Genomic DNA, 27,930 nt, shown 5'->3' on the forward strand with positions numbered 1-27,930 from the left:
GTCAATGTAAAGATAAAGTTTTACTGGGAGGTGTCAAACAGTTGTCAAAATATCGTGGAAAAGTTATACATTTATTTTGTAACAAACATTCATTTCCAATAAATAATGTCGGAAAAGGATTACGCTCCACTGAGTGCGGCGTGTGTTCGTGCGTTGCATGATAAATTATACGATAAACGCAAAACTGCAGCCTTCGAAATAGAAAAGTAAGGTTTAGCAAAGCACTTTATTTTCAAAATTTATAATTCATTTGATTTATAGGATGGTCAAAGAATTTGCTACAGTGAACAACACGACGCAAATAAACAGGTTGTTGAAAGTGCTTGGACAAGATTTTGCCACATCACAAAACGCTCATGCAAGAAAAGGTGGCTTAATTGGTTTAGCTGCTGTTGCTATTGCTTTGGGAAAAGTATGTTTTGGCTTTAGAAATAACTATCATTGATGAATATTAATATTTTAGGATACAAGTCAATACACAGTAGAGTTAATTAAACCAATTTTAGCATGTTTTTCTGATGCTGACTTAAGAGTCAGGTATTATGCATTGGAAAGCTTATATAATGTTGTTAAAGTTGCAAGGGGATCTGTTTTGACACATTTTGCTGATATATTCAGTGCCCTGGGTAAGGTGGCCACAGATCCAGAGCAGAATGTAAAAAATGCCTCTGAATTGCTTGATAGGTTGTTAAAGGACATTGTTACTGAAAGCACATCCTTTGATTTGGATGGTTTCATACCTTTGCTCAGGGAGAGGCTATTTACAAAAAGCTCATTTGCCAGACAATTTGTTATCTCATGGATATCAGTATTAGATGCTGTACCAGATATAGATTTAATTTTATATTTACCTGAACTTTTGGATGGATTGTTTCTTATGTTGGATGATCCCATGATGGAAGTTAAGAAGATGTGTGATATTGTTCTGGGTGAATTTTTGAGGAGTATCAAAAACGATCCATCAAGAGTTGATTTCAGTAACATGATCAACATTTTAATAGCTCACGCACAAGAAAGGAACGATGACATGGTCCAAGTAAACAGATCTATATCGCAATATACTGTTTTTATTGCTGTATATCGTTTCAGTTGACAGCGATAACGTGGATTAAAGAGTTTGTTCAACTGTCAGGTCCTCTGATGTTACCCTATATGTCTGGAATTTTTACCGCTGTTTTACCTTGTTTGGCTTACGACACGGATGCACGGAGAAGTATCCTTCTTTTATTATCTTTAATTCATAACCTCTAGGATTTTTTATCATTTTTCTAATTGTGTTTTCCTTAACTTCAGTCATAGATATTAAAGAAACTGCAACAGTGGTCAATTTTGCATTATTAAAATTAGTCGAATCAAAGGAATGCAAAGTTGGAGATACGTCGAAAGGTAACAATTAAATAATGCTTGTGTTAGAACTATATAATATTTGCTTCTATAATAGATGAAGAAAACAACGGAAAGCATTCTCTCAGTATAGAATCGATTCTGAACGTTTTAACGCAGAACTTGCTACATAATTCTGTGCAGACGAAAGTTGCTGTTCTGAAATGGATCCATCACCTTTATACAAGAATTCCTAAGCAGGTATTTGTATTCACATGATTTGCAACAATTTATAAATTGTTTGCTTTTTAGATGTACGATTATATCGACGTGCTGTTTCCTGCGCTGTTACGCACTTTCTCAGATCCTGCTGACGAGGTTGTTCAACAGTGCTTAGTAGTTATTGCAGAAGTAATTTCATCTCCCAATGGTAACAGTAAGCATTTGTCTATTCAATAATTTATGAGGCTGTGTTTTCAGAATGTGCCAAAAACGCGGAGATGAATCCGTATTATTCCAAGTTTGTGATTAGCCTTCTCAATTCATTTAATTCAAATAAAAGTTTGTTGGATGAAAGAGGATCCTTTATTATAAGGTGAATATTTTACTAACAATATCATATAAAACAAGGCAATACATAAAATGTATTTACGTCATTTTTACTGTTTTAGACAACTGTGCGTCTTATTGAATGCCGAAGAAATTTATCGAACCTTGGCGAAGATCCTTTTAAAAGAAACAAATTTGAAATTTGCCAGTTTAATGGTGGAGCACTTAAATATGATTCTGCTAACATCGTCGGAACTTTTTGAATTAAGGACTCAACTGAAAGAGTTGAAAACTAAGGTATAGTTAATATCAATATATCCTAGTCTTTCTTGATATCTCTCGTATTTTTAGGAAAGTTGTGATCTGTTCTGTTGTTTATACGAAACCTGGTGTCATAATCCCGTAGCCACGGTTGCTCTATGTCTATTATCACAATGCTACAACCATGTTTGTGACCTGATCAAATTATTGTATCCTTTACATGTATTTATTTATTAGAAATAGCTTTTATTATTAATAATCCTTAAATTAAGATAAAGTGCCAATCTTGAGGTCACTGTGGAGTTCCTTACTGAAGTCGATAAATTGGTCCAGCTCATAGAATCACCAATTTTTGCATGTGTGTAAACCTTATTACCATTAGTTGTTTGATATTCCAGTTTTAATTTCAAAGTATTTTGCATTTAATTGAAATATAATTATATTAACTTTTCAAATTTTAACAGATATGCGACTAGATCTATTGGAGGTTCCTTGTGATCGCAACTTGGTGAGGGCACTATATGGACTATTGATGCTCTTACCTCAAACCGAGATTTTTCATAAATTGCATACACGTCTCAGTTGTATTCCTAGTCTCCATTTACACTGTGATAATAAGTAAGTTGTTTTATAGCAAAAACTGTATATATTATATATGTTCATTAATTTTTTTAGAAGCCAAACTGAAATTAAAGCAATACCAGCCCGTATGAAGGGTATTAAATATGATGTTTTGCTGCAACATTTCCAAGATGTTCAGCAAAACCATGCTGATTATAAGAAGATATCTCGTGCCAAAGAAGTTGCCACTATTAACAAAGAGTTAAAGAACTTTGAAATTTGAAAACCTAATCAATTCTATAGCATTTTAAAAGTTATTTTATTTGTACTATAAAAAGCTATGTTTTATTACAACAATATATGTAATAAATATGATTAAAATTTAATTAATAAAATCTTATAAAACAAGTATTTATATATATAATTGAATAATATGGGACAAATTTACAAGGTTTTTTCATATTTTTCGCCTAATATTTGCCGTCAGAACGACTAAAATAAAATAGCAATAGGCCAAAACACAAATCACAGAACGACTAATATTATTGAGTTATTGGTTATGATAAAAGAAAGGTTAATCTGGGTACATCCCACTCCTTAATTCAATTGCTGACCGAAATTGTTTGTACATTGGAGGTGGACAGATGTAGACAGATGTGGCCCGCCCGCATACCGAGCTTAACACATCCATAGCGCGCTCTGCCGACTATACTACTTACTATATAAAGTCCTTATTACTGTGCTTTGACTCGACACCCTGACCATATTTCTAACACAACGTCATAACCTAAAATTGTATATTACAATTTTTAAATCGTCCTCGTGTATTTGTTATTATTTGCTAATATGAAGTGCAAAATAAAAAGTGTGGTGTACAATGAGAAAGCTCCAAGACCAATAAATTGTAATAAAAGGAAGAATAAACTTAATATTGTATGGCTTAATATATTTTGTTTCAGTGACTTTTACTAATGGGAAATTAAACCTCGATGGAGAGTCAGGTAATTGTCAATTATACAGAACAAAAGATGAAAAGTTTGTACCAATATTTACTGCTGATGGATTGGAGTATAATGGAGAAACCAATAGGTCAGAAGAGTATTACCGTGATTTCATGGTAATTAAGAAGAAGAATTCAAATTCTGTAAGTATTAATATTATATGTGTATGGAATTATATTTAATTATTAAGTATCTTTTTTTTTAGATGAAACTGTTTGCAATTGATAATGTTTTAATGAAACCAAAACTGAAGAAGGACAATGCAAACAAAGTGTTTATTAAAAATGATAATAAACAGGACATGATTATGTTTGCAGAGACATTTGGTTCAAAGAGAGAAGTGAAACAGAGCACAACATATGCTAAGATGTGGAGAAAAGATGATGATGTCAATGAAACTATGAATAATATATTGAAAGATGAGGATCTTTCAGAAAAACAATGGGAATATGATCATTCCTCTCTATTATCTTATCTTCCAGAAGTGAATGAAAATGCAGAGAAAGTTGAAGATGTTTACAATCTAAGCAAACTTATTCCAGAGGACATTCAAGAAGAATTGTTACCTACTATAAATGATTTACTGGATGGTGCAGAGGTTGAAATGTTAGTATTTATAACAAATTATAACTACAGAAGTTTAGAATTTTTTTTTAGTACCAATACATATTTATCTTTAAAAATTAAGAGGATCTGTGAAAACTGCATGGACAAGGATGACTTCAAATTGAAAAGGGATTTAGGAATTTATTTGTTTTGTGATGCTTTACTTACAGTAACTCAACATGAGATTCTTAAAGGAGTACCAAAATGTGCAGTAAGTCGGGAAGTTTCCAAATACCTCATCAAGATATACACCATCCAAAAACTCGCCAAAAGATTTGTGTCGAAAGAATGCAAAGCTAAAGCGTTTTCGGTATTAATTATTTTACTTCTAATTACACACGATTTTAAACTCGATATGGAGTTAATAGCATCTAATTTTCCTATTGGCTTTATGGAACTCCAAAGATATGCCTTGTATGTGCGTTGTACTAATGATAAGAAATACTCTGTATTGAAATTGCCGTTAAAACCTTTAGATTTGACTAGACGGTTATTTAAAAAAAAATAGTTCATTATATATTTATATTAATAACATAGATACAAAATTTATAACTTAAATTTCTTTGCGTCTAACACATTATCTTTGCTTTTGTTTTCTTTCACTTTGCTCTTGATCTGCGATTTAACCTCCTCCTGTAATTGTGTAAAGAAGGCTGTGGAAGATTTCACGCTCTTGGAACCGACAGATTCGTCCATCTTATCAACGTTATTATGCTTGGTGACTTGCTCCAACATCTTCTTCGCCTTTTCTTTACTGTACTTATTACCTAAACCTAATTTGTTAACAGCAGCCGCCTTCTTCTCATTGAGTATCGCATGATGTTTCTGTTTCAACTTCTTATTCCTTCTTTCACGGTTCTTGTCCGTCTCTGTTCTTTCACTCTTTCCTAGAATAAATGTATATAAATGAATATATAAATAAATACAATTAAACAAACGAGGATTACCAATAGCATCTCCCTTAGATTTCCGTTTAACTTCTTCTGGTGCCAAAAGCGTTGCATCGCTTGTAGCGACTGGTGCAACTTCCTCCATTTCAATTGCTGGAACATTGCTGACAATCTTAAGCTCGGGAACAGCCGGTTTTGGTGTGAAATAGAAATTGGATAAGGCATCCAATTTTGAGAATAGCGTATCCATTTTCTTCCTTATGTTTTTGTGTAATTCCGGCTCCTCTTCCTCAACCTCTTTTTCCTCGGTATTCTGAGCTTCCCGTTGTTGAATGAATTCATTCTCGTATATTTGTGCTAATGATTCTTTGCTCTTTTCCTGATTTAATACTAACTTCTTTTTGTACTCCAAAGCGGTTTCAACAGGCTTCTCTTTCCTAACAACGCTGTCGAAAACTTTATCCTTTATTCTCTGCTTAATTACATCCTCCAGTTGTAAAGAAGTTTGTTCAGTAATGATTGGCGCTAAACGAAGTAACAGTTATAATTAAATAATTTTTAATAAAAAAAATAATTAAAATCACTTACCAGGTCTTGTTAATAAATCAAAATCCACTACTTCTTCCAACAAAGAATTTTGTGGTCTTGATTCTGCTGTAATTTCGCCCTTCAATTGCCAAGGTTTTTCACCCACTGCTGCTTCCTCTAAGTAACCTATCTTCCTCTTTAACCTTTCTGCTCTTAATTCATAAGCAGATTTTGCAGGAGCCACTGGTTCCTTCATTAGTTCATCATCATCTTCTTCATCATCATCACCTTCCTTATTTTCAACACCATCATTTTCAAGTTCTTCAAAAAACTTATTTCTCTTTGCTTTCTTTTTACTACCAGAATCCTCATCTTCACAGAAGAAATCTTTATACTTTGGATTTAACTTTTCTCCTCTCTCCTTGTCCTTACTCTCAATATCATCATTATAGAAATATTCATCATCAACTTCATCATCATCCATGTTTTCCTCTTCAGAATCATTTCCTGAATCTGGTTCTGCATCATTAAGTTTTTTTTCTTCATTCTCCAGAAATGCTTCCATTTCTGATAACTTAAAGAACTGATCGTCAACTGCTGATATCTTGCCTGGCTTGACTTTTTTGACTGTTTCTTCTTCATCTGCTAAACCTTCAGAATCCATTGATAAGTCACTCTCATCAGGATCCAAATTTAATGGTCTATCATCATCATCTTCACTGCTATCATCATTTTCACTGTCTTCTTTTTCTTCAGCAATATTTTTCTCATCAATCGTAGTTTCATCTTCTTTGATCTCATTAAAAATCAATTTATTCTTACCTACAACTAATTTACTCACAGACTTTATGGAAACATGCAACAATTTGTCATTTTGCAACTCAAGCTGCTGCCATATCTGTTCCAAATCAAAATTGTTAACTATTAGTTCAGGTAAAGCATCTGATTTCAATTTTCTTGTTTCTTCAGATTTAGTGAAGTCATATCCATGCTTCAGAAGGCATTTAATACCTTCTTTATGTGCATTATCCCCACTAGAACAATATAAAAGTTTACATTTTGCTTAAACTTGTAATTTTCATACTTTACCTGATAAACGATTCCGCTTTGGTATACTTTTGAAAATCTTGGAGTGCCTTACCGAAATTATTCTTTTCACCCATAGTTATTTATTTTTAAAACATCAACATGTGTGAGAGTAATGTCACTAATATAGGTTATATTTTTACTGGTAACGAGTGGTAAAGAGTACCAACATAACAAAAAAGTATATAATATTTGACAGGGTTACCATCGGCAAATGATGCAATACACCAGAGTTACAAAAGTAGATATTAGTAGATGCTAACAGATGCTAATAGATACAATGGTGGCTGATGGTTGCTAGTTCGTTACTCGAAATTCATTCCGGGTAATGACTAAATAAAATGATTGTAAAAAAATACATATATAATCAGTTTATAAATGTTTTTTTTTAAAGAGATTTATATCAATTTATTTATTGATATAAATCTCCGGCCCTATTTCTACCCCTTTCGGTTTTAAAAGCCACCACAAATTTTTGTTGATATTTCGGAATTGAACCAACGACCTTTCGTATCAGATTTTCGTGATACAGGCGACCAATAAATGTTTTGAAAATAATGATAATTATTTCTCAACAAGGGTTATGTCAAAAATGCAGAAGGCGTGGTGAGAATTATTGATTATGGCGAGTTTAGCGACGCGATTGGTCGATGTGTTCTTGAAATCCGGAATTTCGAGTTCTTCCTTTCACCATACACACCGTTTTATAACCTTGTGTTCCGTTGATTACGCAGCAGTGAAGACCAACAGAAAAATGGTACCGTATCTCTTAATATGAATTATATTTGTATGTAGTTCAATCAATTTGCCCTTATCAATTTTACGATTTTTTTCAGGCAACCCTTCTTACAGCAGACGAGCGTAAACAAACCCTGGAGCCCCTTTTACAAAGTGGTTGGAATTTGGTGGAGAATCGCGATGCTATTTACAAGGAATTTATGTTTACTAATTTCAATGAAGTACGTTAATTTTGTGTCCTCATACTTCTTATGTTTCATAATGTATATTTTTTTAGGCTTTTGGTTTCATGACTCGCATCGCACTCTTGGCGGATAAAATGGACCATCATCCAGAATGGTTCAATGTTTACAACAAGGTACAAGTGACTTTGGCTACACACGACGTCCAAGGACTCAGTGGCAGAGACGTCAAGTTGGCAAATTTCATGGAAAAAGTTGCCAAAACCATCAAAGTTTAAATTTATGTTAGATGATCATGAATTATAAGAACTCTAAATAATGGATCTTTTGTTTTGTTAAAATATATTTGATTTAATAAAATTATTATAAATAATCTCCAATTAAACACGATTATTGTTAAGCTTCAAATCCATAGGATTGATTATATCAGTTGTGGGGAAATCAATAAATTCCACCTTTTTGTACATACTGCTTAGAAGTTTCTTCAGTTTTATAGCATGTTCGTAATCTCTAGTTTCACACATTACTTTTACCTAAAAAAGATTAAATATATTTAAAATTATTTTCTTAGAAAAGTAGAATGAAAAAAGTACTGAAATCTGTTACATTTTAGATTTTGAATTATTTGTTTAATAATTACCTCAACACTGAACACGTCGTAGGTAACCCAAGCCCTCTCATGCAAAATATCTTTTATCGACACACCAATGGAACTTATAAGTTTGCACAATTCCGAAATACCACCCGGTCTATCGCTGACAGTAACGGAGACTTTGATTAACCTTCCTTCGGCTGCCAATCCACGTTCCAGGCATCTACCAAGGATTGTTGTATCTATATTTCCTCCACACAAATTTAAAACAACTCTAAAAGACAAATAATGAAATAAAAATAACTATATGCTTTCAATATGAGTATAAATAACCTTTTTCCTTTTAGCTCATTCAATTCTCCGGCAAGGATAGCTGCCAGACCGGCCGCTCCAGCTCCTTCTACCACGCATTTTTCCAATTCAATTAACCGAAGGATTGCCAAAGCAATGAATTCTTCTTTGACAACTACCAGTTTATCAATGAGTGGTCTGGCTGTTGCGAAAGCATTATAACCAACCATTGGTACGGCTAAACCATCCGCCAAGGTGGCTTGTATATCGACGTGAACCGGTCTTCCAACTTCCATGGCTTTCGAAAAACTCGAGCACCTCTCAGATTCCACCCCCTATGAACAAAGCGCGCATAAGTCATTTAACATAATAAATCTATTCGCTTCGATTTACAATAATCTTTATATTTGGATTTAGTGTTTTCAACGCCAATCCGATTCCAGCAATTAATCCTCCTCCACCTGTTGGCACAATGACCGCATCGATGTCTTCGACTTGATCGAAGATCTCCAAGCCGATGGTTCCTTGTCCGGCCATGATATGAGGATGATCGTATCTTTAAATAAATTGGATACGTATTTAATGTTTTGTATTAAATACGTTTTAATCTTATAATTACCCATTGATGTAAGTGAACCCTTTCTCTTTGGCAATCCGCATGGCGATTTTCTTAGCCTCTCCCATATCTTTGCCTTGGACAACAACCGTAGCATTGTATTTTTTGCACTTTTGAATCTTCATAATTGGTGCAACTACCGGCATGACTACGGTAACTGGGATACCCAGTTTAAAACCATGGTAACTCAACGCCTGAGCATGGTTTCCGAGCGACGCAGAAATTACACCTTTCTGTTTAGATTCTTCGGCTAACATCAGCAGGGCGTAACGAGCACCCCTTTCCTTGAAACTTAAAAGCGTTGAAATCGATTAAATTCTTATATATAATAACACAAATATCGTTATCGCAATGTGTTGAAATTGTTTTTAATTATTAGTTTTATAAATGGCACAAATATGCCAAATCTTGTGTTGCAACAACTGCTATCGTGCAAAACGCAATATGTATTTACTGGAGATCCTGACATGGGGGGGTGCGATAAATGTGCGAGATAAAATAACGCTCGGCAATATCTTCACAAACAACTTGCGCAATACATAAATATAATTTCGAAATATATTTTTTTTTTAATTACTTTAAAAATTGACATATATTCAACAAAGTAAAAAAACACGAATTGCAAATTAATAAAAATGATCCTAACAAAATTATTTTAACGAAAATGAAGTTTACTATTTAATTATATTTATGTGGTGGGCCGTGAAGCATAAAAATCTGGAAGAACACTGATATAAAATAATAACAAACGTGCCAAATTATTTTAAAACAAATTAAAATCGTCGAAGTTGATGAAGTTGTGCGCGTTATTATTGCAAATGTTTTTTTGAAATTATTATCAAGTTTATAAATGCAGTTATTAGTCATATCAATGTTTAGACTACATACTATAATTACGTTGTAAATTATTATATTTAAATTTTACGAAATAATAATAATAAAAATTATTGCAGAAAGATTATTGTCGATAGCAATAACAGATTTATAAATATATAATTATAGTTTTAATTCTTTACTTACAGTAAAGTTATGTAAAGTTATTTGATACTACATTTAAATGACTAGATCACTAATGGTAAAATTTTCCATTGCAATTAGTCAATTGTACAATTCATCATAAATACATCTACAGTAAACTCTCCTATAACACGGTACCAATTATTCACGTTAATTAATTCAATCTTTATTAAAAAAAGTGTAAATACCTTCCAGTGTATTGCAGAAATTCTTGTTTCAGGTAAATGTCCATACCAGTAATATCAGACAGATGAGATTTCTATATAGAAAGAAAAATATTCATCATATATGGGTTTAAAATATATTTTTTTATATTTACCGTGCAAGGGGTTGTTATTACGCCGTTCTTGATTTTAAAAGCTGCAGACGTGATGTCTTCAAAACCGATAGTTTGGGGATTATTGGCATTGCATGCCGGATCCTCGTAGACCTCATCGTCGACTTCCTGTAAAAAGGGGTAGAAAAACACACACACAAATTAAATAACGGTTCCAATAATATTTAATACAATGCATACTAGATATGGCATCTTGTCTTCTAGTATGTCCATTGCGACAGAAAATTTAAATGACTGATGAATATTCGTCGGAGCGTTTCAGTTTTATCAGCAATTTGGGTCAGTTTGTTATTATGTTTAGGTCAAGATTGAAAACATTGGCAGTTAATACTACTGTTAATCAGAGGTCCTATGTATGTTTGTCTCTTTTCTTTTAGATTATCGCTTATAAAAATTACCTCGCGCTTGGCTGAGTACGTAAGAGTTTCCATCCTTTTATTATTGATAATAATGTTATTAATGACGGCAACGACGGCTCAGAAGATCTTACGATTGTAATGAAGCTCGTATACTGTTATGAATGTTTACATTTTTTTCTGAACATAATATACTCCTCATCCCTTCTCCTGTTTGTTCTGAAAGAAATATCAAAACATTGTGAAAACTCTTATCTGGTTATTATATAGCAATGATCGTCATAATTATATTAAATTATTTACATATTTTTGATATTTTTTTATTATTATTAATAATTTAATAATAATATTTATTCCAACCCTAATACAAACTGAACAAAATAATGTAAATTAATACCATTTTTTTTTAAATTTTTAATAATTTTAATTATTAATTTTTTATATAATTAAATATTAATATAAATCTCTTGGGTCCTTTTTCTACCTCTTTCGGGTTTATCGGCCACACAATTTTTATTGGTTTTTGGGGTTCGAAACAACTATTTCGTATCCGATTTTCGTGATTATTACATGCATAGTGTGTAGCCTATATTTGTTTTATAATAGTTTTGTTATATTGGAGGCGCTGCTATCAGATATGATGGTGGTAGTTGGTACCAAACAATACCGATTTCCGTCAGTTTTGTTCGGAATTTGGCGCATAGCCAACCACGACGTTTTTACTTAATTTCTTCACCATTAGTATTTAAATAAATCTGAAATTGTAAGACAAAAATGATGGCGAATATGAGGCCGTTCCGTGATTTAGTTGCTAATCAATATGATGAAGAAAATAACAAAACACATTCATCAAAAGAACAAGTGTGTATAGAAATTTCCTATTAATAAAACACAAATATAATTTCATCAATATATTCTTTTTAGATCGATGTGGAAAAATCTGTTTTGAATATGTACGAGTCTGCACACATGAAAATCACATTAAATAGAAATCTGCCAAGGCTTGCTACAAATGCCCACATGGATTTCATAAGGGATGGTTTAACACAACTGCCACACAGTTATTCGGTAAATAAAAAGTTTTACAGAATTGTTATCAGCTAAATGTTTGAGTTAAAATTAATTTTATAGTTGAAAATTGCATTTGCATATTAAGTTGCATAATTATATCTTTGATTTTAGTGCTTGGATGCAAGTCGTACTTGGTTGTGCTATTGGTCATTGCACAGCATGTCCTTACTTACAGATATCAGCAAAACTTGGCCTCTGAATAAAGAAGAATCAATGATAGTACAGTTTCTTAGCAAGTATAATTAAAGACTATTTAATGTTTAATAGAAGATGAATAATTGATGATTTTTTTTAGATGCCAGCATCCAAGTGGTGGATTTGGTGGTGGTCCTGGTCAATATCCTCATTTAGCAACTACATATGCAGCTGTTAATGCTCTTTGTATTATCGGGACTCAAGAAGCTTATGATATTATCAATAGGTAGTTGTTTCAATTTCCTTCTATAATGAAGTTATTGATTTATTTTTTATTTTAGGAAAACGTTGAAAGAATTTTTATATTCAGTGAGGGCTCCAAATGGTGCTTTCCGTATGCATTTAGATGGGGAAATTGACGTGAGAGGAGTGTATTGCGCCTTGTCAATAGCGACATTAACAGGAATTTATTCCGAAAAATTATTTGATGGTACAGCAGAATGGGTTGTTAGTTGCCAAACGTATGAGGGAGGATTCTCCGGTTGTCCCGGATTAGAAGCTCACGGTGGTTATACATTCTGCGCAATTGCAGTTCTTACAATTTTGAAACGTCCAAAATTATGCGATTTGCATAGTTTATTGGTAATAACTATTGATTATATACAATGCAAGTTTGTTTATTATTGACTTATTTTTTTAGAGATGGCTAGTCAACAAACAAATGAAGTTAGAAGGAGGATTTCAGGGAAGAACAAATAAATTAGTTGATGGATGCTATTCCTTTTGGTTAGCGTGTTCAGTGCTTTTAGCTGGTGTCGCTTTAGGTAATTTGCGATATGATAAAAAATGGATATATTAATATAATCTTTTTTTTTAGGCGAAAAGAAGATGTTGTTCAACCAAACCGCACTTCAAGAGTACATTATGGTTTGTTGTCAGTACAATTCTGGTGGACTTCTTGATAAACCAGGTAAAAGGCCAGACTTATATCACACGTGTTATACTCTGAGTGGTTTATCGCTCACCCAAACGAATTCTGATTATATTGGCATTCCATTTTATTTGGTAAGACATTTTAATAGCATTTAAATTATACACATGTATTTTATACATCCTATTTTAGGGTTTCATCAATCCATTGTACAACATCTCTTACGAAAAGGTCGAAATCATGAAAACGTATTTCAAAGATACAAAGGATGAGACGCTCTGACAGAAGCAAGTGTCGAACATTGTCGGACGATTCGTGGATGTCTCTCCGTTTTTATACATTTTTATAAACAATTACCACATTCTACAGGTCGGCATAGGTTACGCAATCATTTTAATCATTCGACAATTGAAACAACACTGAACAACTCGTTCGAGACTTTAATGAAAAAAAAATAAATGGGAAAATTACTTTAGGCTAAGGGCGAAGACTTTCATTGTGATATTTTTTTTGTCTAAGTCAAAAATGAATAAACAATCAAATCACAACGTCTTAGGTAATAATGAATTGAAATTTTGTAAATTAAAACATTACTTGAATGATATGAAAGGAAATTGTGCAAAGGATTTCCGTCCTCGAACTGTAAATTATTAAATGGAATAAATTTAACATTTACTTTTAGCTTGTTTTCTATTTTCAGTTATTTGTTTTATCTGATATTTTTTCTACGATTTATATGTATCACGATTTTATGATGATCGTTTTTTAGTATTGAACGTAGATAACTAAAATCAGTTGACGAATTGATTTTTATATTCGTAATTAGTAAATTGAAATAAGTTAACTAAATAAATTTCAGCATCAAATATATTTGTACAAGGTTGTGTAAACTAACAACATAATTCAAAGTTTTCTATGCATTTAATACAAGATTATTTAGTGTTTATTGAAAATATTAATCAATGAACTGACATGATATTAAGAGAAAAAAAAAAGAATGCCATAATAGTTTATATTGTGTTATATAAAAGGGAAAACATACTAAAATAGTTAAATAATTTGTTATTTTCATACTACATACAAGATAATACATTGGTAATATTAGTTGTTTCTTTTTTTGCATAAGATCGATTTATGTTAATTGTAGTTTTTTTTTCAATTTTCGCCATGACGCTAAGTTTGAGAAACTGATAGGAAATATTAATTTTTAATAGTTCTCCTGCTTCAATTTAAAAAGAACTATAATGCTTCTTTTGCATAGATATTTTAATTACAAAAATTACAATTGAAGTTGCACGTAGATCTATCTTTTAGCAGAATATTTTGCAGATTTATATAACTATAACTTGCTTATGCTCATACAAAATCAACGTGTCCAAATTTTGTCAACCTAATATTTTAGTATAAGATCCATGGACACTTCATTAATTAAATTGCATAAATGTAAATTATTAATTAATTAATTGAAGAAATATTACTAAGTTTGCACAGAAAATTCATGAATATTTGCAATTTGAAAATAAACTTCACTTTTTCTCAAATAAAAGATTTGAAGGAACAGAAAAGTTTTATAGTTCCGAATTCATCCTATTTTTTCCTGTTATATATTTTTGAATTAGTTCTAGGGGAATATAATATTTATGCATGTATCTCGAAGTTGGCAGCATTGGTTTTGTTGTTGTGACTGGTTGTGACATTATGAGAACAATCAGTTCAGTTGAATCAGTTGGTTGCAGTTGCTCAGTAAAGTTTTAGACGTTTGAGGTGGTGGAAGTGGACAACGACAAGGTTGTATCGCGTGTTTTTGTTGTTGACTAGAAACTTGTTAATTTTATTGCGGAGATTGGTCGTCGCGGAGAATGCATTGTGTCGTCGAAGTGGCAGAATAATCAACGAAACCAGTAATTGTTGTAACCAGCGAAACTTCGAGAGAAAAGGCGTAAAGATGTTGTCGAACGGGCATATAATCGGCGATGGGTCCTGGGACCTCAAAGTTTATGTCACTGATCTGCAGACGGAGAGGCTGATTCGAGTCAAGGGGGACACGCACATAGGCGGTGTTATGCTGAAGCTCGTCGAAGACTTGGGTTAGTGAATTACTTGTTTGTACAGTTTACCGTTCATTGTTGCACCTGTTGCGATTGCCTTTCTTGTCACCACTTGGATACAAGAATGCGACGACCTTGGCCTTCCTCAATTCACCCATATAGATGCACACATGTTATCGTCATGGTGGGATGATCATTAAATCACCTACAATACCTTATAATATTTTTGGTGTCATACACCCAAAAACTTCAATATTAACACCTTTCATAATTTACCAAATTTCTGAACCAGAGGACGCATATCCGGAAATAAATCTTGCAAAAATAAAATAAAATTGCGTGCTATCATCCTCGAGATATAGACGATTATCGGTAACAAATCAATTATGGAAATTGAGTTTTGAAAATATCGTTATTGACAAAAGCTTGTTACATAATATGATATCTGACATGTTTCTAAAAGCGGCAAAGAGACGTCGGACGCTTTTATGCTGTATTATGTTGACGACTTAGGGCTTGCCAATTTACACAAGCGATAAATTTCGCATTCGTTACAACACCATGATGTCATTCCTTTTTACATTTGAGTAGGATTGGAATCGGAAACGTCGATTACGCGTATGGGAACGGCAGGCGTGGATAAATGAAATTTTATTTTTAATGTTGAAACGTTTGTTTGACATTAAAATACAATGAAATAACTAGAATTAGATAATTCATCAATTCGTTATGCATATATCGTTATTCGTTATTAGTCAATACAATTATTTAAAGTTTGTGTATATTTTTTTTTTATTATCTATTTTTGTAGTTGGCAAGTAAATATTATTAGAACATAATTATATTCAGTAATTTTTTATTTCTTGGATTATTTTGCAATTATGGTGTTTTATTTACATAATTAAAAAGCAATTTAGCACGAATGATATTATTTTAGCATACAATTATCTTACGCAATTTATCCAGCAGATTATAGGAAAGTGTTTATGCTATGAAATTATCCGTTAGTAGCATTTGTGTTTATTTATCTACTAATTGGACATTAACTAATTGTTATTATCAGCCGTAATAGAAGAATGGTGCGTTCTTAAAGGTTGTTATTGTTGAAAGAGAATATTTTTAATAAGTATTATACCAGATATATTTTACAAAAATAATGTTAATAATAGTTATATGTTTCATCAAATTATGATCTGTCTAAACAAATAAATACAATTGTTGAATGGGACATTTGTTAGAATATATTATAATTTATAAGGTATATAATCCGCCTATGTTAATAAAATTTAATTAATTCGAATCTCACTAAAATAAAACAACACACAATTGGCAAATACCATGAAATTAGTTTCTCGCAGTTTTTTTTCTGTTACTTCAATAATATTTTTTGTTAGTGCACTTGTCTTGACCTATTTTTGAAAGCTAAAATAACGTTGTTTTGTTGTACTTTTCACTTCTCGAAATTACAAGTGTTTATTAATAAGCGCCCACGTTCCTGAATTTCGGTCATGAGGTTCGTAGCCCACGTTTCTCCAACGAAGAAAATGATTGCATTGATGGATACAATTTTGTTAGCAATCTATTCACTGTTCATTTAATTTGTTTTCTATTTATATTACTAGAAAACTTTATCCATATTTATATTTTTAATAGTAAAAGTCGTAGGTATTTTCAATTCTGTAATCTATTAAACGTAAAATAAAATATTAAAATGTAATATAATAATAAGGAAAATTGATATTTAATATATTTCTGTCAATATTTATGACCTAGTTTCTATGTTAGGGCCTTTGCTACAGCGGGAAATAAACTACGCTTCATGATAGCATTGATAATATCTTTGATAAGGCGCCTCCATATCTCGTGGAATTTTATTTTAACCCGCTCTAGCGTAAAGAAAAGTCTAGCATTAGCATTTCGAATATATGTATATAAGTGTTCTCCTGAGTAAAAACCACAAATGGCAACGCGACACGGATCGTTTGCCTGTGGGTGTCTCGGGTATTTATACTGGAATGTTTTTATTTTTCATATGAGGTCACTACTTACAAAAAAAAACGTATGAACAAATCATACACCAAGATTTGTTTGTTACCTTTTTAATATGGAAGGTATTGAAATAATTCTGACTTTACTGCTTTTCTTATGATCAATTAATACATACGATGTTGGTAGACCGCCGACTATAATTTAAAAGAACGGGTGACCTGTAATGATCTAAAGTTTGGACACCCCTGCTTAATAGATTATATCTTAATTTTTCTATTGAAAAAAAAAATGCATTTTGAATACAGAAATCATAGTACTTGAGTAAACTAAATATATGTATATAATATATGTATTACGTAATTAAATTAATTGTTTATTGATCTAAATTAGCATAGCAACTTATTTAATTATGATTTTAATTGTTTCGTAGTCCAGGAACTAGATTGACATTTTTAGGGATCGATTGTAAACAATTATGTGCTCAAATATAATTGACGATTGTTAAAGAAAATGAAAAGCTTTTTTTCAAACAAAGAAAACACATTTCATGAAGTCACATTTTCAAATATGAATCTAAAATTGATTGTGCTTTTTTGTCTTTCAATTACAATTACCAATACAGATTTATTGCATTTAACCTAGGAGTCCTAGGAGTTTTGTTATTACAAAAATATAAATGTATATGGATCTTATGCTACTGCGAAATTGTAAGTATTGCATTTCATGCAAAATCGATATCAGTTTTCCCATGAGTCATAATTTTTGTTGGAAAGGAAGTCTGGATCGGGAACACAGATGACACATTGACAACCTTTTGTTTCCTTAGTGAATATGATTAATGAATGCCCCCTTTGTTGTAAGAACATTATTGATAACATACAATATAGTGGAATGTGTATATTACGATTGGATTATTCTCAGTAAAACGATTCGATTAGCGTCTGGATAATATCTTAAGACCTGCGTGCTCTTGGCCGTCGACGCCAGAAATAGTATTTTAGGTACATTCTCTACCTGCATCGCTAGCAGCAAGTATGTAGGCCAACTCTTCAAAGATTATCTACAATCGTAAAGATTAGTTATTCCATTGATGAGTGGATACTATGGACATTAAAAATGAAAACGAACAGGAAATACATGAGCTGGGTTCAATAGACCCTGGATTAGAAAATGTCCGAGTATCGGCTAACCTACCAACCACTCGAAGCGCTGCATTTCCTATATTTCGATACCCGATACGAAGTAGTTCCAGAAGCTGACGATAAATATGGACATGCAAATTAATCTGGAACTTTATTCAAATTACGCAGTGGATCGGAATTCTCTCTCGCCCAGCTATGTTTCAATTTAAATCCTCAATACGTATTTTCAAACCTCCTGTATGAAGCAACATTCTTTTGATATATTATTTAACGCAAAAAAAAAATAACTTTTAAGTGTGATGGTTTTGAATGCAATCAATTTCATTGAATTTCGAAAGATTAGTTTCTTTTCACTACGAGAACTTTAATAATTTTAGAAAGACTAAAATTATTATTTGCTTTTATTATTATAGTTGCTTACCTATTAAAATTTATGTAATCCGATTTATGTGTCCTGAATTAATTTATGAAACATTTATGCATGTGCGATGTGGACTGCAGCATAATGATTGCTATTCTCTATTCCTGCGGATTGAAGCGAATAATATAAATTAGAGAAGGTAGAAATTCACAAAATTGGTACCACATGTTAGAGGATTGGCAAGGATGCGATAGTTTGGCGTTACAAAAAATAGATATTAACTTTGTATTTATAGATCACAGCTTTTTTTACTCTTCATCTTATTAGAATCGTTTGTATTTCAAATGGGACCCATACTTCCCCGCCATCTCTAGTATCTATTTTTGGCTCGTATTGTTATAAACAGCGGAGGCCGTGAGGAATGTGGAAAATGGTCGGCAGCTCTGTTTATCGTCGGGCAACGAAAAACAGACGCAATTCAAATCGTGCATAACGCAATGCAATTACGATTCATTGAGCAATGGGAAATTGTGACCTGAATCCTCGAATCTTCCTGTCCGGCGAGCTCACTTGAACATTGTGTAGGTGTTTTTATTATTACTATCGACAATGTTTCAAATGTTGAGATGGTTTTCGAAGTGCCAATTATTATGATTTACAAACGGGAAAACAACACAGACACGAGCCAAAATCGTCGCTTCAATTCCATTCATATGGTTTTAATAATAGACATAATGAGAGAACCTGCCGAAACGAAAACTGTACCGATCGAATTGCGAACGGACGAGTCATTTCTAATACGAGATTGTTGCTTTTATCTCGACTTCTGTGAATATAGTTTTAAGCAGAAATTAGCTTTCAAGATGTGCTGCTGCTAGGTTACTGGGCAATCTGGCTAAAAATAAGTTGCATTTATTTGACTTTGTTGAAAACATTTAGGTCACATGCTCTAGCATTAATGGTAATTAGATGTTTAGCTTTAGTTTATATTCCTGTTCTTGCGAAATTGATTAGAGCTCTCGTGGCCATTTTTATTCGCGTTTTGTTTTTCATCATATTTATTAAATGTTAATTATACCATTATGTTTAGAATTGGTCGAAATCCGAATATTAAATCTTAGTCTTGTCGATTAATAAATTATTTATAATATAATTTGTTTGGATGATTTTCGAAAACTGTACATTTAAATATTATTTGTCTATGAAAATAATGTTTCAATATAAATATTGGGAATTTATCGTAGGTTTCTCACTAATCACATTTATTTACCTTCCATTGTTCGGAAGATGGATCAAATTCATTGAAAAATTCGTTATCTTAGAATGTTAAAATTAAGGCAAGAAATAATAAAGAACAGCAAGGCGCTGTAATTTGATATTTCTGGTGTACACATATATTTTTGTTACTATCAATAGGAATTTTATTAGCATGCATATATATAATTCATGTATCATATATATTTTCCAGAATATTTGTAAAGAGGTGTATCATTTGTAACATTTTTGAATAGATAATCTGTAAACAATTAATTTATTTCGAAATTTGGAGGAGGATATATTTCAAACAGATTGAATATGTGCCCAACCAATCGTAATCAATTGGAATGAGGTCGTTGCACTAAATTGTTTTTAAGATCGAGGGATAAATCGATTACTAATTATAGAGGATGTATGTGCGCGTCGCGCGTCCGATCTGAGCTTTAAAGAAGAATGAACAGATCCAGCAAAATTGTCTCCAGTTAAAGAGCAATTTATCAATTTTACAGGGTCAATGATGAAGATGATAATTGTGCGAAGTGTGTGCCAATTGATGAGATCGTCGAATACAAACTTTTGTAGACTCCGGAATACTTATGAATCGCTATGTAAACCATATAGAGGCATAACTCGCTACTTTCTAAGTGGCACTTACTTATACAAGTGCCACTTAGAAAGTAGCGAGTTATGCCTCTACGGTTCTTCGCAATGCTCGATATCAGAAAACATTCAGGTTAATTAAACATACCGCATGCTAATGGATTGAAACTAGAAGTCATATTATTTCTTGCATTCATTGGTTATTGTGTCGGATTTCGTTAGTTTCAAATTTAAATTCATTAAATATCCATATCACCCAAACCTATAAGATTTCTACAAAGTAAATATATATTTGATTGTTATTTTTTAAACATTTTTAACAAATATTTATAACTATTGGCGCGTTGAAAAAGTTAATTATTTTTTCTGTAATACTAAAAAATAATAATGAATAATATTGTTAATATAACTGCTGTGCTCAAAATTCTTGCAAATATTAATTGTTTTGTTACTGAGAATCATTAAATTTTTACATAATGTAATAAATAAAAATAAAGGTTATCAACCATTTTATGAACAAAAGAAGAACGGAATTCCATTTCGCCAATATTTCTTCAAATGTTCGAAATATTGCAAATCACAAAAATAAATACGTATTTATAATTCCATATGACTTCCTTTAAAAATATTATATTAATTCAGGAATAAGATTCTAAATTATCGTAACAATACATTCTGAGTGACTCAGCATCGTTACTTACCAATCTTATTACTTTGTTGTGAAATATTATGAAATATGCAATTACAAATTCCGCTAGAAAAATATTATCACGAGGATGTGGTTTCCTATCAATTTTCCGCTTTAAGGTGAATCGTTATATCACATATTTTACAATTTATTTTTTAAATTATTAACATGAAATGAGTGATATTTATTTGCAACAACATAATATAAACTTAACAAAATAACACAACAAACAAATATAAAACTAAATTGAATTACTGCAAAGGGCTATTGACCATGGGTCTTTCTGCCAGTGTGAAATTATTTTTTTTAGTCAATTCTTTTTATTAGGTGCACAATATATTATATATGCTAAATATGTATATAGCATAACTGTAGACTAACTTTTTATTTGTCTAATATAGATAATAAAACATTGTTTATTTAGGAGTAACCTTTTATTTAACTGGAGGCATGTAAATGTAATTGGGATTACAAATACTTAAAGTAATTGTCGCTATTCAATTGATTGAGGTTAAATGTAATGCGTTTCCACTTGTAAGTAATAATACTATCCGTTTCCAGGCATAACGTATTCAATTCGTGATTTGATTCAACGCCACCAAATACTCACTAGTTCGTGTGCATTTTTTATTCTTTACAGTTTTGATGGTTTGTTATGGTAATGATGCTTAAACATATGCCCCAAACGCGCCGGAAGTGCGTCTGGCTATAGTATATAAGTATATATATATATATATTTATTAATATGTCTGTCGCATAATTCGAAGTTAAAAGTTTCAGGTCTAAAACAAAATATTAGTTTTCCATGATGATATTTTAATCGTCAAAACTTAAACGCCAAACTAGATATGTTTATAAATTACCATATATTTTGTTATACTTTCGATGTAATGAATGGATAAAATGTATTAAAGTAGTTTGAGCGGAGAAGCGAATGCTTTTAACCGCTGATTTCGATATTAATGTAAGTAAGAAGTGGGAATAAGAGAAAAACGAAATGCATCGTAATATATATCGTGACCATATGGTTGAGCACTTAAAGCGAATTAAATTCATTCGAAAACTGCCACTTGTTATAAGTGTCAGTTTCAAAGCGTAGAAAGAAGATACTGTCAATTGAAGAAGACAATTAAGTAAAAAAAATAGCTGAGTATAATTGCAAGTTTCGAGATCAAGAATAAATAGTAATGTCAATATATAACTAGTGCATTCTATTTCAGATTTAACGTTTGTCCGTACGTAAAATACAGTTGAAAAATGCAATTCGATATCAGAGTGTGTAGAAAAATTGGTATTTAGAACATAAGTTATATATGAAACAGTTTATTTTTTTTAGATAAGTAATATTACAGTTTCGTGCACTTTTCATTACACAAATGAAAATGTGTCGTGTCAAACGTGAGCTGTCGTCGTTTCGCTACAAAATGGGCAAGGCCTAAAAGTATATTTACCTTTTAGTTTCAACTTCGTGCGACCTAGACGAAGACGACCTTGCGCGAACACCAACACCTTGTCCAACTTGTTTTCTATAAACACCGACGAAAGCGATGACAAACAAAACCGTACATTTGATCCATATTTAATCTCTTCTACAGATGTTTTACGATAGAGAATCTAATTTTTTTACTTTTCAACATGGGATGGTTGATTTAAAATAAATTATCTACTTTTAAATAGGTTGTTCTCACATTAAGAAACAGGTCAAGGATTGGGCGATGATGAGTTTTCGTAAATGGTATTCTCAGAGATTAAGCTGTTCCAATTACTTCTAAACACTGTCAATTAAATGTGCTCAATTGTCCGTGCGAGTGATAACTTCATCAGCATCAGATAACTTCTTCATCGCAGGAACGCGAATGAACTACATTATGTTATAGCTAAATATCATCGAAGGGAATGTATATAATGTTCATCGCTGACCTTGTTTCATTTTGTGAAAGGGTGACCCATTTTCATAGGGCGGAGAATGTTTTTTCTTTTTGTTCTGCTTTAATATTTTCCGATGATCTTACACAAATAATAGCTATTTATATATTTTTCACGCAGCCAATTGCTTATGAAAACAGTCTTTAGTTTTTAAAAGTAAACATAACCTAATTGTTAAGTTTTAAATTATTTTTGTACAAATTCATATTTTGCGGAGACGGATCTTTTTTCCGTAAAGGAAGAAATAAAAATGTGATTTATCTCACTTGACATTTTCTCAAAAAATAATATAGTCAAGTTACAATTGATTATACTTATTTCATGAGATATTATTTTTTCTAAAAGGGTAGAAGGTAAAATTCTGATATATTAACCCTTTCCATTTGGAATCATTAATTTTTAAATTCATTCCATTTTGTCTTTCGACAATTAAAACTGCTGGAAGCAACTAATGTAAATTGAAGCTAGATGTTTTTTAACAGTAGGAAATGTTGAATAATGAGAAAAAACAGGTAACCACAGGTAAGATCCTTTTTATGATTGAAGAAGTGATTTTATAAAAATTTGAATAAACCAAAATTAAAAAAAAAAATGGGCTGGAAAGGGTTAACATAAAATTCGCCTTGAGATAGACCGATGTTTTGACTTGGGAAAAACTTTTTATATATTAAACCGCAAACTGAAAAAGTTTGGGAGCCCCTTGACATACAAATAGAATATAAGGAAAACATATGTTGATTTTGTATAGTTCCTTCGGTATTTTTATATTTTTCTTCATTAGTAATTACTGAAGAAATTCTGAAGACTACTTTTATTTATTTTGCTGCTGGTTAAAGGTATTCCTCGTTTATGAACATTTTATTAATATAACTTCAGAGTTTTTGCTGTAATTATTATTATTTTTTAATGATAAGGTTTTTAAAAAAATATATACGAGCATGCTGTGTTAGACTTATTATTTTGTTATTTAAAATATCAATAATTCTTATTTTAGCCCGTAAGAAAGTTGAAATTCGCAAATAAACTCGTCACCAAGGACTTAACATTTAGATTTAATTTTTTTAAAAATTTGATTATAATTTTCTTGAAAGGTTTCAAAATTCGTCACACAAGAAAAATGTGTTTACCATGGGATGGAAGCCCACCGGAAATCCGCAATTAGTTTAACCACATGCTGTGATTAGTATACTATATTCGTTTATCAGGATTTTTTAATGCGTTTAATCGTAACTGGTTGGCCTTCTATTCTTTAATTTAATATAACGAACTATAGGAATAATGTTGGATGTGATTGCGTGCTAATCTTAGTTCCGATTTTTATTGATTTCTAATTTGTTTTCTTCAATAGATATATTGTTATCGCCACAATAACTCTTATTTCTGACATTTTGATTCACGAGCATTAATTAATTACGACTCAATGTGGCGTTCCTTCTTATCAATGGAATGTTATACTGTCAGAGGTTTCCAATAGCTATTATTTAAAATATTTAATGTTAAATGAAGTTAATGCAGCATTATTAATTCGGAGTGTAATTCTAATGCCATTCGATTGATCTGGTTGCGTGTGAATGAATATGGGATCCGCGTGGGCTCTTGGAACCCACGCCATCGATTTCGACCTACACTAACCATAGTCATTCGGTCGAGCAGACTCGAAGTGGGATGGTAGTGAGATGTAATTGTGGGCGCGAACTGTTTAGATAGGCTATTACGCAAAGACCATGCGAGGAAAATGCGTTTTGTCAGTATTATAATGAACATCCTAAAAAACAATGTTGGATAATTGAAATTACAGGGTATGACATTAATCAGTCATGAAGGATTATCCATTCAAGGTGTTTACTACGATTAGGTTTAATTACAACGTGTTCATCATTGATTAATTTATTAACAGTCAATTGGTTTAGATGCAATTCTCTTACCTACGGGAAATTTACAATTTGCATATTTTACTTTTAGAAATCTCAATGGATTGGTCGGACCATGGTCTGTGGTGGCCAAGTCGTAACTGCTGGTTGAACCATACGAGATCGACATTGGATCAATGCGCCGTTCAGGCGGATGCGCTTCTTCACTTTACACCAATGCACAAAAACCTGAGGGTGCAGTTACCAGACTTGAGGTGTCTCGATATGCGTGTCAATTTTTCTATAAAAACGTTTTCAACAGTAATCGCTTTATGCAAGGATCTGGGCATTCGGCATCCGGAGGAACTGTCATTTTGTAAACCTCTGGAACCAGCCCACTTGAAACATAACTTCAAGGACATGCCTAAGAAGAAGCAGGATCACAACGGAGTGCAAAGGAACGGTAACCATTTACCATCAGACACAAATACTTTTATCGCCAACAGTCCGGTCGGAAGTACACTGAGCTTGGACAAATCCTTCTCGTGCGCTCCAGTCACTCCGCAACGTGGTCTTCAATCATCCACCCCAGTCAGCAGTCCAATGGGCCAGGTACTAAACGAAAAGTCGGATATCGTGGTAATATTATATCTTATGTGGTTTTAGAATGGAACTTGGAAGAGAAATGGGTTTGGCAATGAGATAAATGGATATTCACCCAATGTTGGGAATAGCATCAGCTCCGAGCGTTTGAACGGAAGCTTTGACAGTTCTTTGGCCCATACGCCACCGGCTCTTAGTCCGGATACCAGAAAGTCTTTGGTACGTCCAAAGACTCTCGTCGAGAAGGCAAGAATGAATGTTGCGTAAGTTCTAAAAGTCATATATTTATCGTATTATTACATTATTAATTATTTTAGTTGGTTAGACTCTTCTCTTTCGATAATGGAGCAAGGAGTCCGAGAGTACGATACGCTCTGCTTGAAGTTTAAATTCTACTCGTTTTATGACTTAAATCCTAAGTACGACAGTGTTAGGATTAACCAAATATATGAGCAGGCCAGATGGCAATTGCTCAATGAGGAAATTGATTGCACTGAAGAAGAAATGTTGATGTTTGCAGCTTTACAAGTAAGTGCTTATCAATTTTAACCTTTGTAATGACTAAAATTGAAAATACAAGCTTATATTTTAAACAAAAAACTAGTCATACTCAAAAAGAGGATATGACAATTTGTATAGTTTGTTGAAATACAAATTAATCACCTAGGTATTTTCTCCATTTGATTACTTTAATATTAGCTTCAAGTGAACATGCAAGCGTCCGAACCTCAACCCAATTATGACGAAGGAAGTATTTCTTCGCCGAATGAAGATGACATAGATGCTGCGTTGGCTGATCTTCAGACGACTCTAGAGGGAAGTAATATAAGCAGTCATACCAACGATATCACGCAAGTGCCAGAATTATATGATGAGCTTAAATTCTTCAAGTGAGTAATTTGTGTAATGTATAGATTTGTAGAACATTGAATTTAATCGTTTTATTTTTGCAGACCTAAGAGATTTGGAATAAAGGCATACAAGAAATATTGGTTCTCCTACAGGGATCTTCATTTATATCTATACAAGAGCAGAGAGGAGATGATACATCACTCGTCTCCGGTTCACTCTGTGATTTTGAAAGGATGCGAAGTGACACCGGATGTTAACATCAGTCAAAGCAAGTATGGTATTAAATTGGAAGTGCCCAGTACCGATGGCATGTCCGAAATGTACATCCGCTGTGAGAATGTAAGTAATTCATAGTTATACTATTGTATGCTAGTACTCAATGTTTTAGCTTAAATAAATGTACTAAAAAATATAATCAACTTAGTACTACAATGATCTTTTTGTCTTATTTTAGGAGAAACAATATGCGACTTGGATGGCCGCTTGTAAATTGGCGGCAAAGGGCAGATCGCTGGCAGATAGCTCGTACAACTCCGAAGTTGATACCATCCGTAACTTTTTACAGATGCAAAAGCCTGGTGAAAAGCCAGCGCATATACCTCATTCAGTAGACATTACACCAGAGGACTACGTTTCTTCTAGATATCAGAAGAAATTGAGAGGAAAGGTAAGTTATTCAAATTAAAGGTACAATTTCCAAATTGTAATTGGCTTGTTTTCTTTTTATTAGTTAATTCAGAGAATATACGAAGCGCACGCAAACGTAAAAGACTTATCTCTGATAGATGCAAAAATGAACTATATAAAGGCCTGGCAAAGTTTATCAGAGTTTGGAATTACTTTGTTTGTGGTAAAATTCATGGGTCACAAGAAGGAAGAGCTTTTGGGTGTTGCAAGTAATAGAATCATGAAGATGGAGATCAATGGAGATCATTTGAAGACTTGGCGTATGGAAACATTAAAGGTAGTTTTAATTGATTCATAAAATTAGCGCTGTCTATAATCATGTTATTTTTAGGCTTGGAATGTTAATTGGGAGGTGAAACACATGATGACACAATTTGAGGACGATAATGTGATTTTCAGCTGTCTGTCAGCGGATTGCAAGGTCGTGCACGAGTTTATTGGCGGTTACATTTTCTTGTCTATGAGATCCAAAGAAGCCAACCAAACTCTTAACGAAGAGATGTTCCACAAACTTACTGGTGGCTGGACGTAAAGTAGCCAACTAAAAAACCATTTGTGCCTTCTATATATCTGCTTAAATTATGCTCCTCCAATTTGTTATATAAATACGATAACATTTCAATACGAAATTTGAATATAAAGTTTTTTTTCTTACGGAATAGTTTATATTTATTATTATAATTGTTTACCATTTGTAATATATTGTAAAATGTATCGCCTTCCAGATAGGATTTTACTTTCTCTATGTTCAAAAGATATATGCACTTTTACTATTATAATTATTTTGTTATTCATTAACGATTTTATGTAAACGATATGTTTTATATATATTATTAGTTTTGACGTTTGTGCAATT

At 32.3% G+C, this 27,930-nt stretch overlaps 7 protein-coding genes across 9 annotated transcripts; 5 read left to right on the forward strand and 2 right to left on the reverse strand.

The window, feature by feature from the left end:
• Positions 1-5: 5 nt before the first annotated feature.
• Positions 6-3,007, forward strand: LOC108564370 (protein VAC14 homolog). Of its 2 annotated transcripts, none has more exons than XM_017923394.1 (13): positions 6-206; positions 262-412; positions 464-1,036; positions 1,090-1,213; positions 1,294-1,386; positions 1,442-1,584; positions 1,636-1,753; positions 1,804-1,918; positions 1,995-2,169; positions 2,224-2,342; positions 2,412-2,491; positions 2,598-2,751; positions 2,809-3,007. In XM_017923394.1, exons 1-13 carry the CDS (start codon positions 106-108, stop codon positions 2,975-2,977), a joined length of 2,115 nt encoding a protein of 704 aa, XP_017778883.1. In that variant the 5' UTR covers positions 6-105; the 3' UTR covers positions 2,978-3,007. The 2 variants fall into 2 exon arrangements, with proteins under 2 accessions (XP_017778883.1, XP_017778884.1); XM_017923395.1 differs by having other exon boundaries at positions 1,300-1,386.
• Positions 3,008-3,267: 260 nt separating this feature from the next.
• On the forward strand, positions 3,268-4,832 carry LOC108564391. Its single transcript, XM_017923421.1, has 4 exons — positions 3,268-3,598; positions 3,654-3,838; positions 3,901-4,301; positions 4,353-4,832. The coding sequence occupies exons 1-4, from the start codon at positions 3,541-3,543 to the stop codon at positions 4,807-4,809; spliced, it is 1,101 nt and encodes a 366-aa protein (XP_017778910.1). The 5' UTR covers positions 3,268-3,540; the 3' UTR covers positions 4,810-4,832.
• LOC108564390 (U3 small nucleolar ribonucleoprotein protein MPP10) lies at positions 4,830-7,189 on the reverse strand. Its single transcript, XM_017923420.1, has 4 exons — positions 6,809-7,189; positions 5,780-6,753; positions 5,249-5,716; positions 4,830-5,188 (listed from the first exon to the last, which is right to left on the reverse strand). Exons 1-4 carry the CDS (start codon positions 6,880-6,882, stop codon positions 4,848-4,850), a joined length of 1,857 nt encoding a protein of 618 aa, XP_017778909.1. The 5' UTR covers positions 6,883-7,189; the 3' UTR covers positions 4,830-4,847.
• A 135-nt stretch (positions 7,190-7,324) lies between these two features.
• Positions 7,325-8,098, forward strand: LOC108564369 (pterin-4-alpha-carbinolamine dehydratase). The gene is made up of 3 exons (XM_017923393.1): positions 7,325-7,562; positions 7,642-7,764; positions 7,821-8,098. The coding sequence occupies exons 1-3, from the start codon at positions 7,428-7,430 to the stop codon at positions 8,001-8,003; spliced, it is 441 nt and encodes a 146-aa protein (XP_017778882.1). The 5' UTR covers positions 7,325-7,427; the 3' UTR covers positions 8,004-8,098.
• Positions 8,039-11,080, reverse strand: LOC108564368 (L-threonine ammonia-lyase). Of its 2 annotated transcripts, none has more exons than XM_017923391.1 (8): positions 10,759-10,871; positions 10,561-10,686; positions 10,430-10,500; positions 9,228-9,515; positions 9,002-9,164; positions 8,651-8,943; positions 8,366-8,591; positions 8,039-8,258 (listed from the first exon to the last, which is right to left on the reverse strand). In XM_017923391.1, the coding sequence occupies exons 1-8, from the start codon at positions 10,789-10,791 to the stop codon at positions 8,106-8,108; spliced, it is 1,353 nt and encodes a 450-aa protein (XP_017778880.1). In that variant the 5' UTR covers positions 10,792-10,871; the 3' UTR covers positions 8,039-8,105. The 2 variants fall into 2 exon arrangements, with proteins under 2 accessions (XP_017778880.1, XP_017778881.1); XM_017923392.1 differs by lacking the exon at positions 10,759-10,871 and adding an exon at positions 10,977-11,080 and having other exon boundaries at positions 8,040-8,258.
• A 528-nt stretch (positions 11,081-11,608) lies between these two features.
• On the forward strand, positions 11,609-13,725 carry LOC108564375 (protein farnesyltransferase subunit beta). Its single transcript, XM_017923401.1, has 8 exons — positions 11,609-11,795; positions 11,859-12,002; positions 12,117-12,241; positions 12,301-12,426; positions 12,482-12,782; positions 12,841-12,964; positions 13,018-13,205; positions 13,264-13,725. The coding sequence occupies exons 1-8, from the start codon at positions 11,709-11,711 to the stop codon at positions 13,351-13,353; spliced, it is 1,185 nt and encodes a 394-aa protein (XP_017778890.1). The 5' UTR covers positions 11,609-11,708; the 3' UTR covers positions 13,354-13,725.
• Positions 13,726-15,016: 1,291 nt separating this feature from the next.
• LOC108564388 (unc-112-related protein) lies at positions 15,017-27,832 on the forward strand. The gene is made up of 9 exons (XM_017923417.1): positions 15,017-15,158; positions 25,045-25,544; positions 25,599-25,798; positions 25,853-26,063; positions 26,235-26,425; positions 26,489-26,726; positions 26,842-27,054; positions 27,118-27,351; positions 27,406-27,832. Exons 1-9 carry the CDS (start codon positions 15,017-15,019, stop codon positions 27,604-27,606), a joined length of 2,130 nt encoding a protein of 709 aa, XP_017778906.1. The 3' UTR covers positions 27,607-27,832.
• Positions 27,833-27,930: the final 98 nt, after the last annotated feature.

The sequence above is a fragment of the Nicrophorus vespilloides genome, unplaced genomic scaffold, assembly GCF_001412225.1.
Source record: "Nicrophorus vespilloides isolate i.1.1-1 unplaced genomic scaffold, Nicve_v1.0, whole genome shotgun sequence".
Taxonomy (NCBI): domain Eukaryota; kingdom Metazoa; phylum Arthropoda; class Insecta; order Coleoptera; family Silphidae; genus Nicrophorus; species Nicrophorus vespilloides.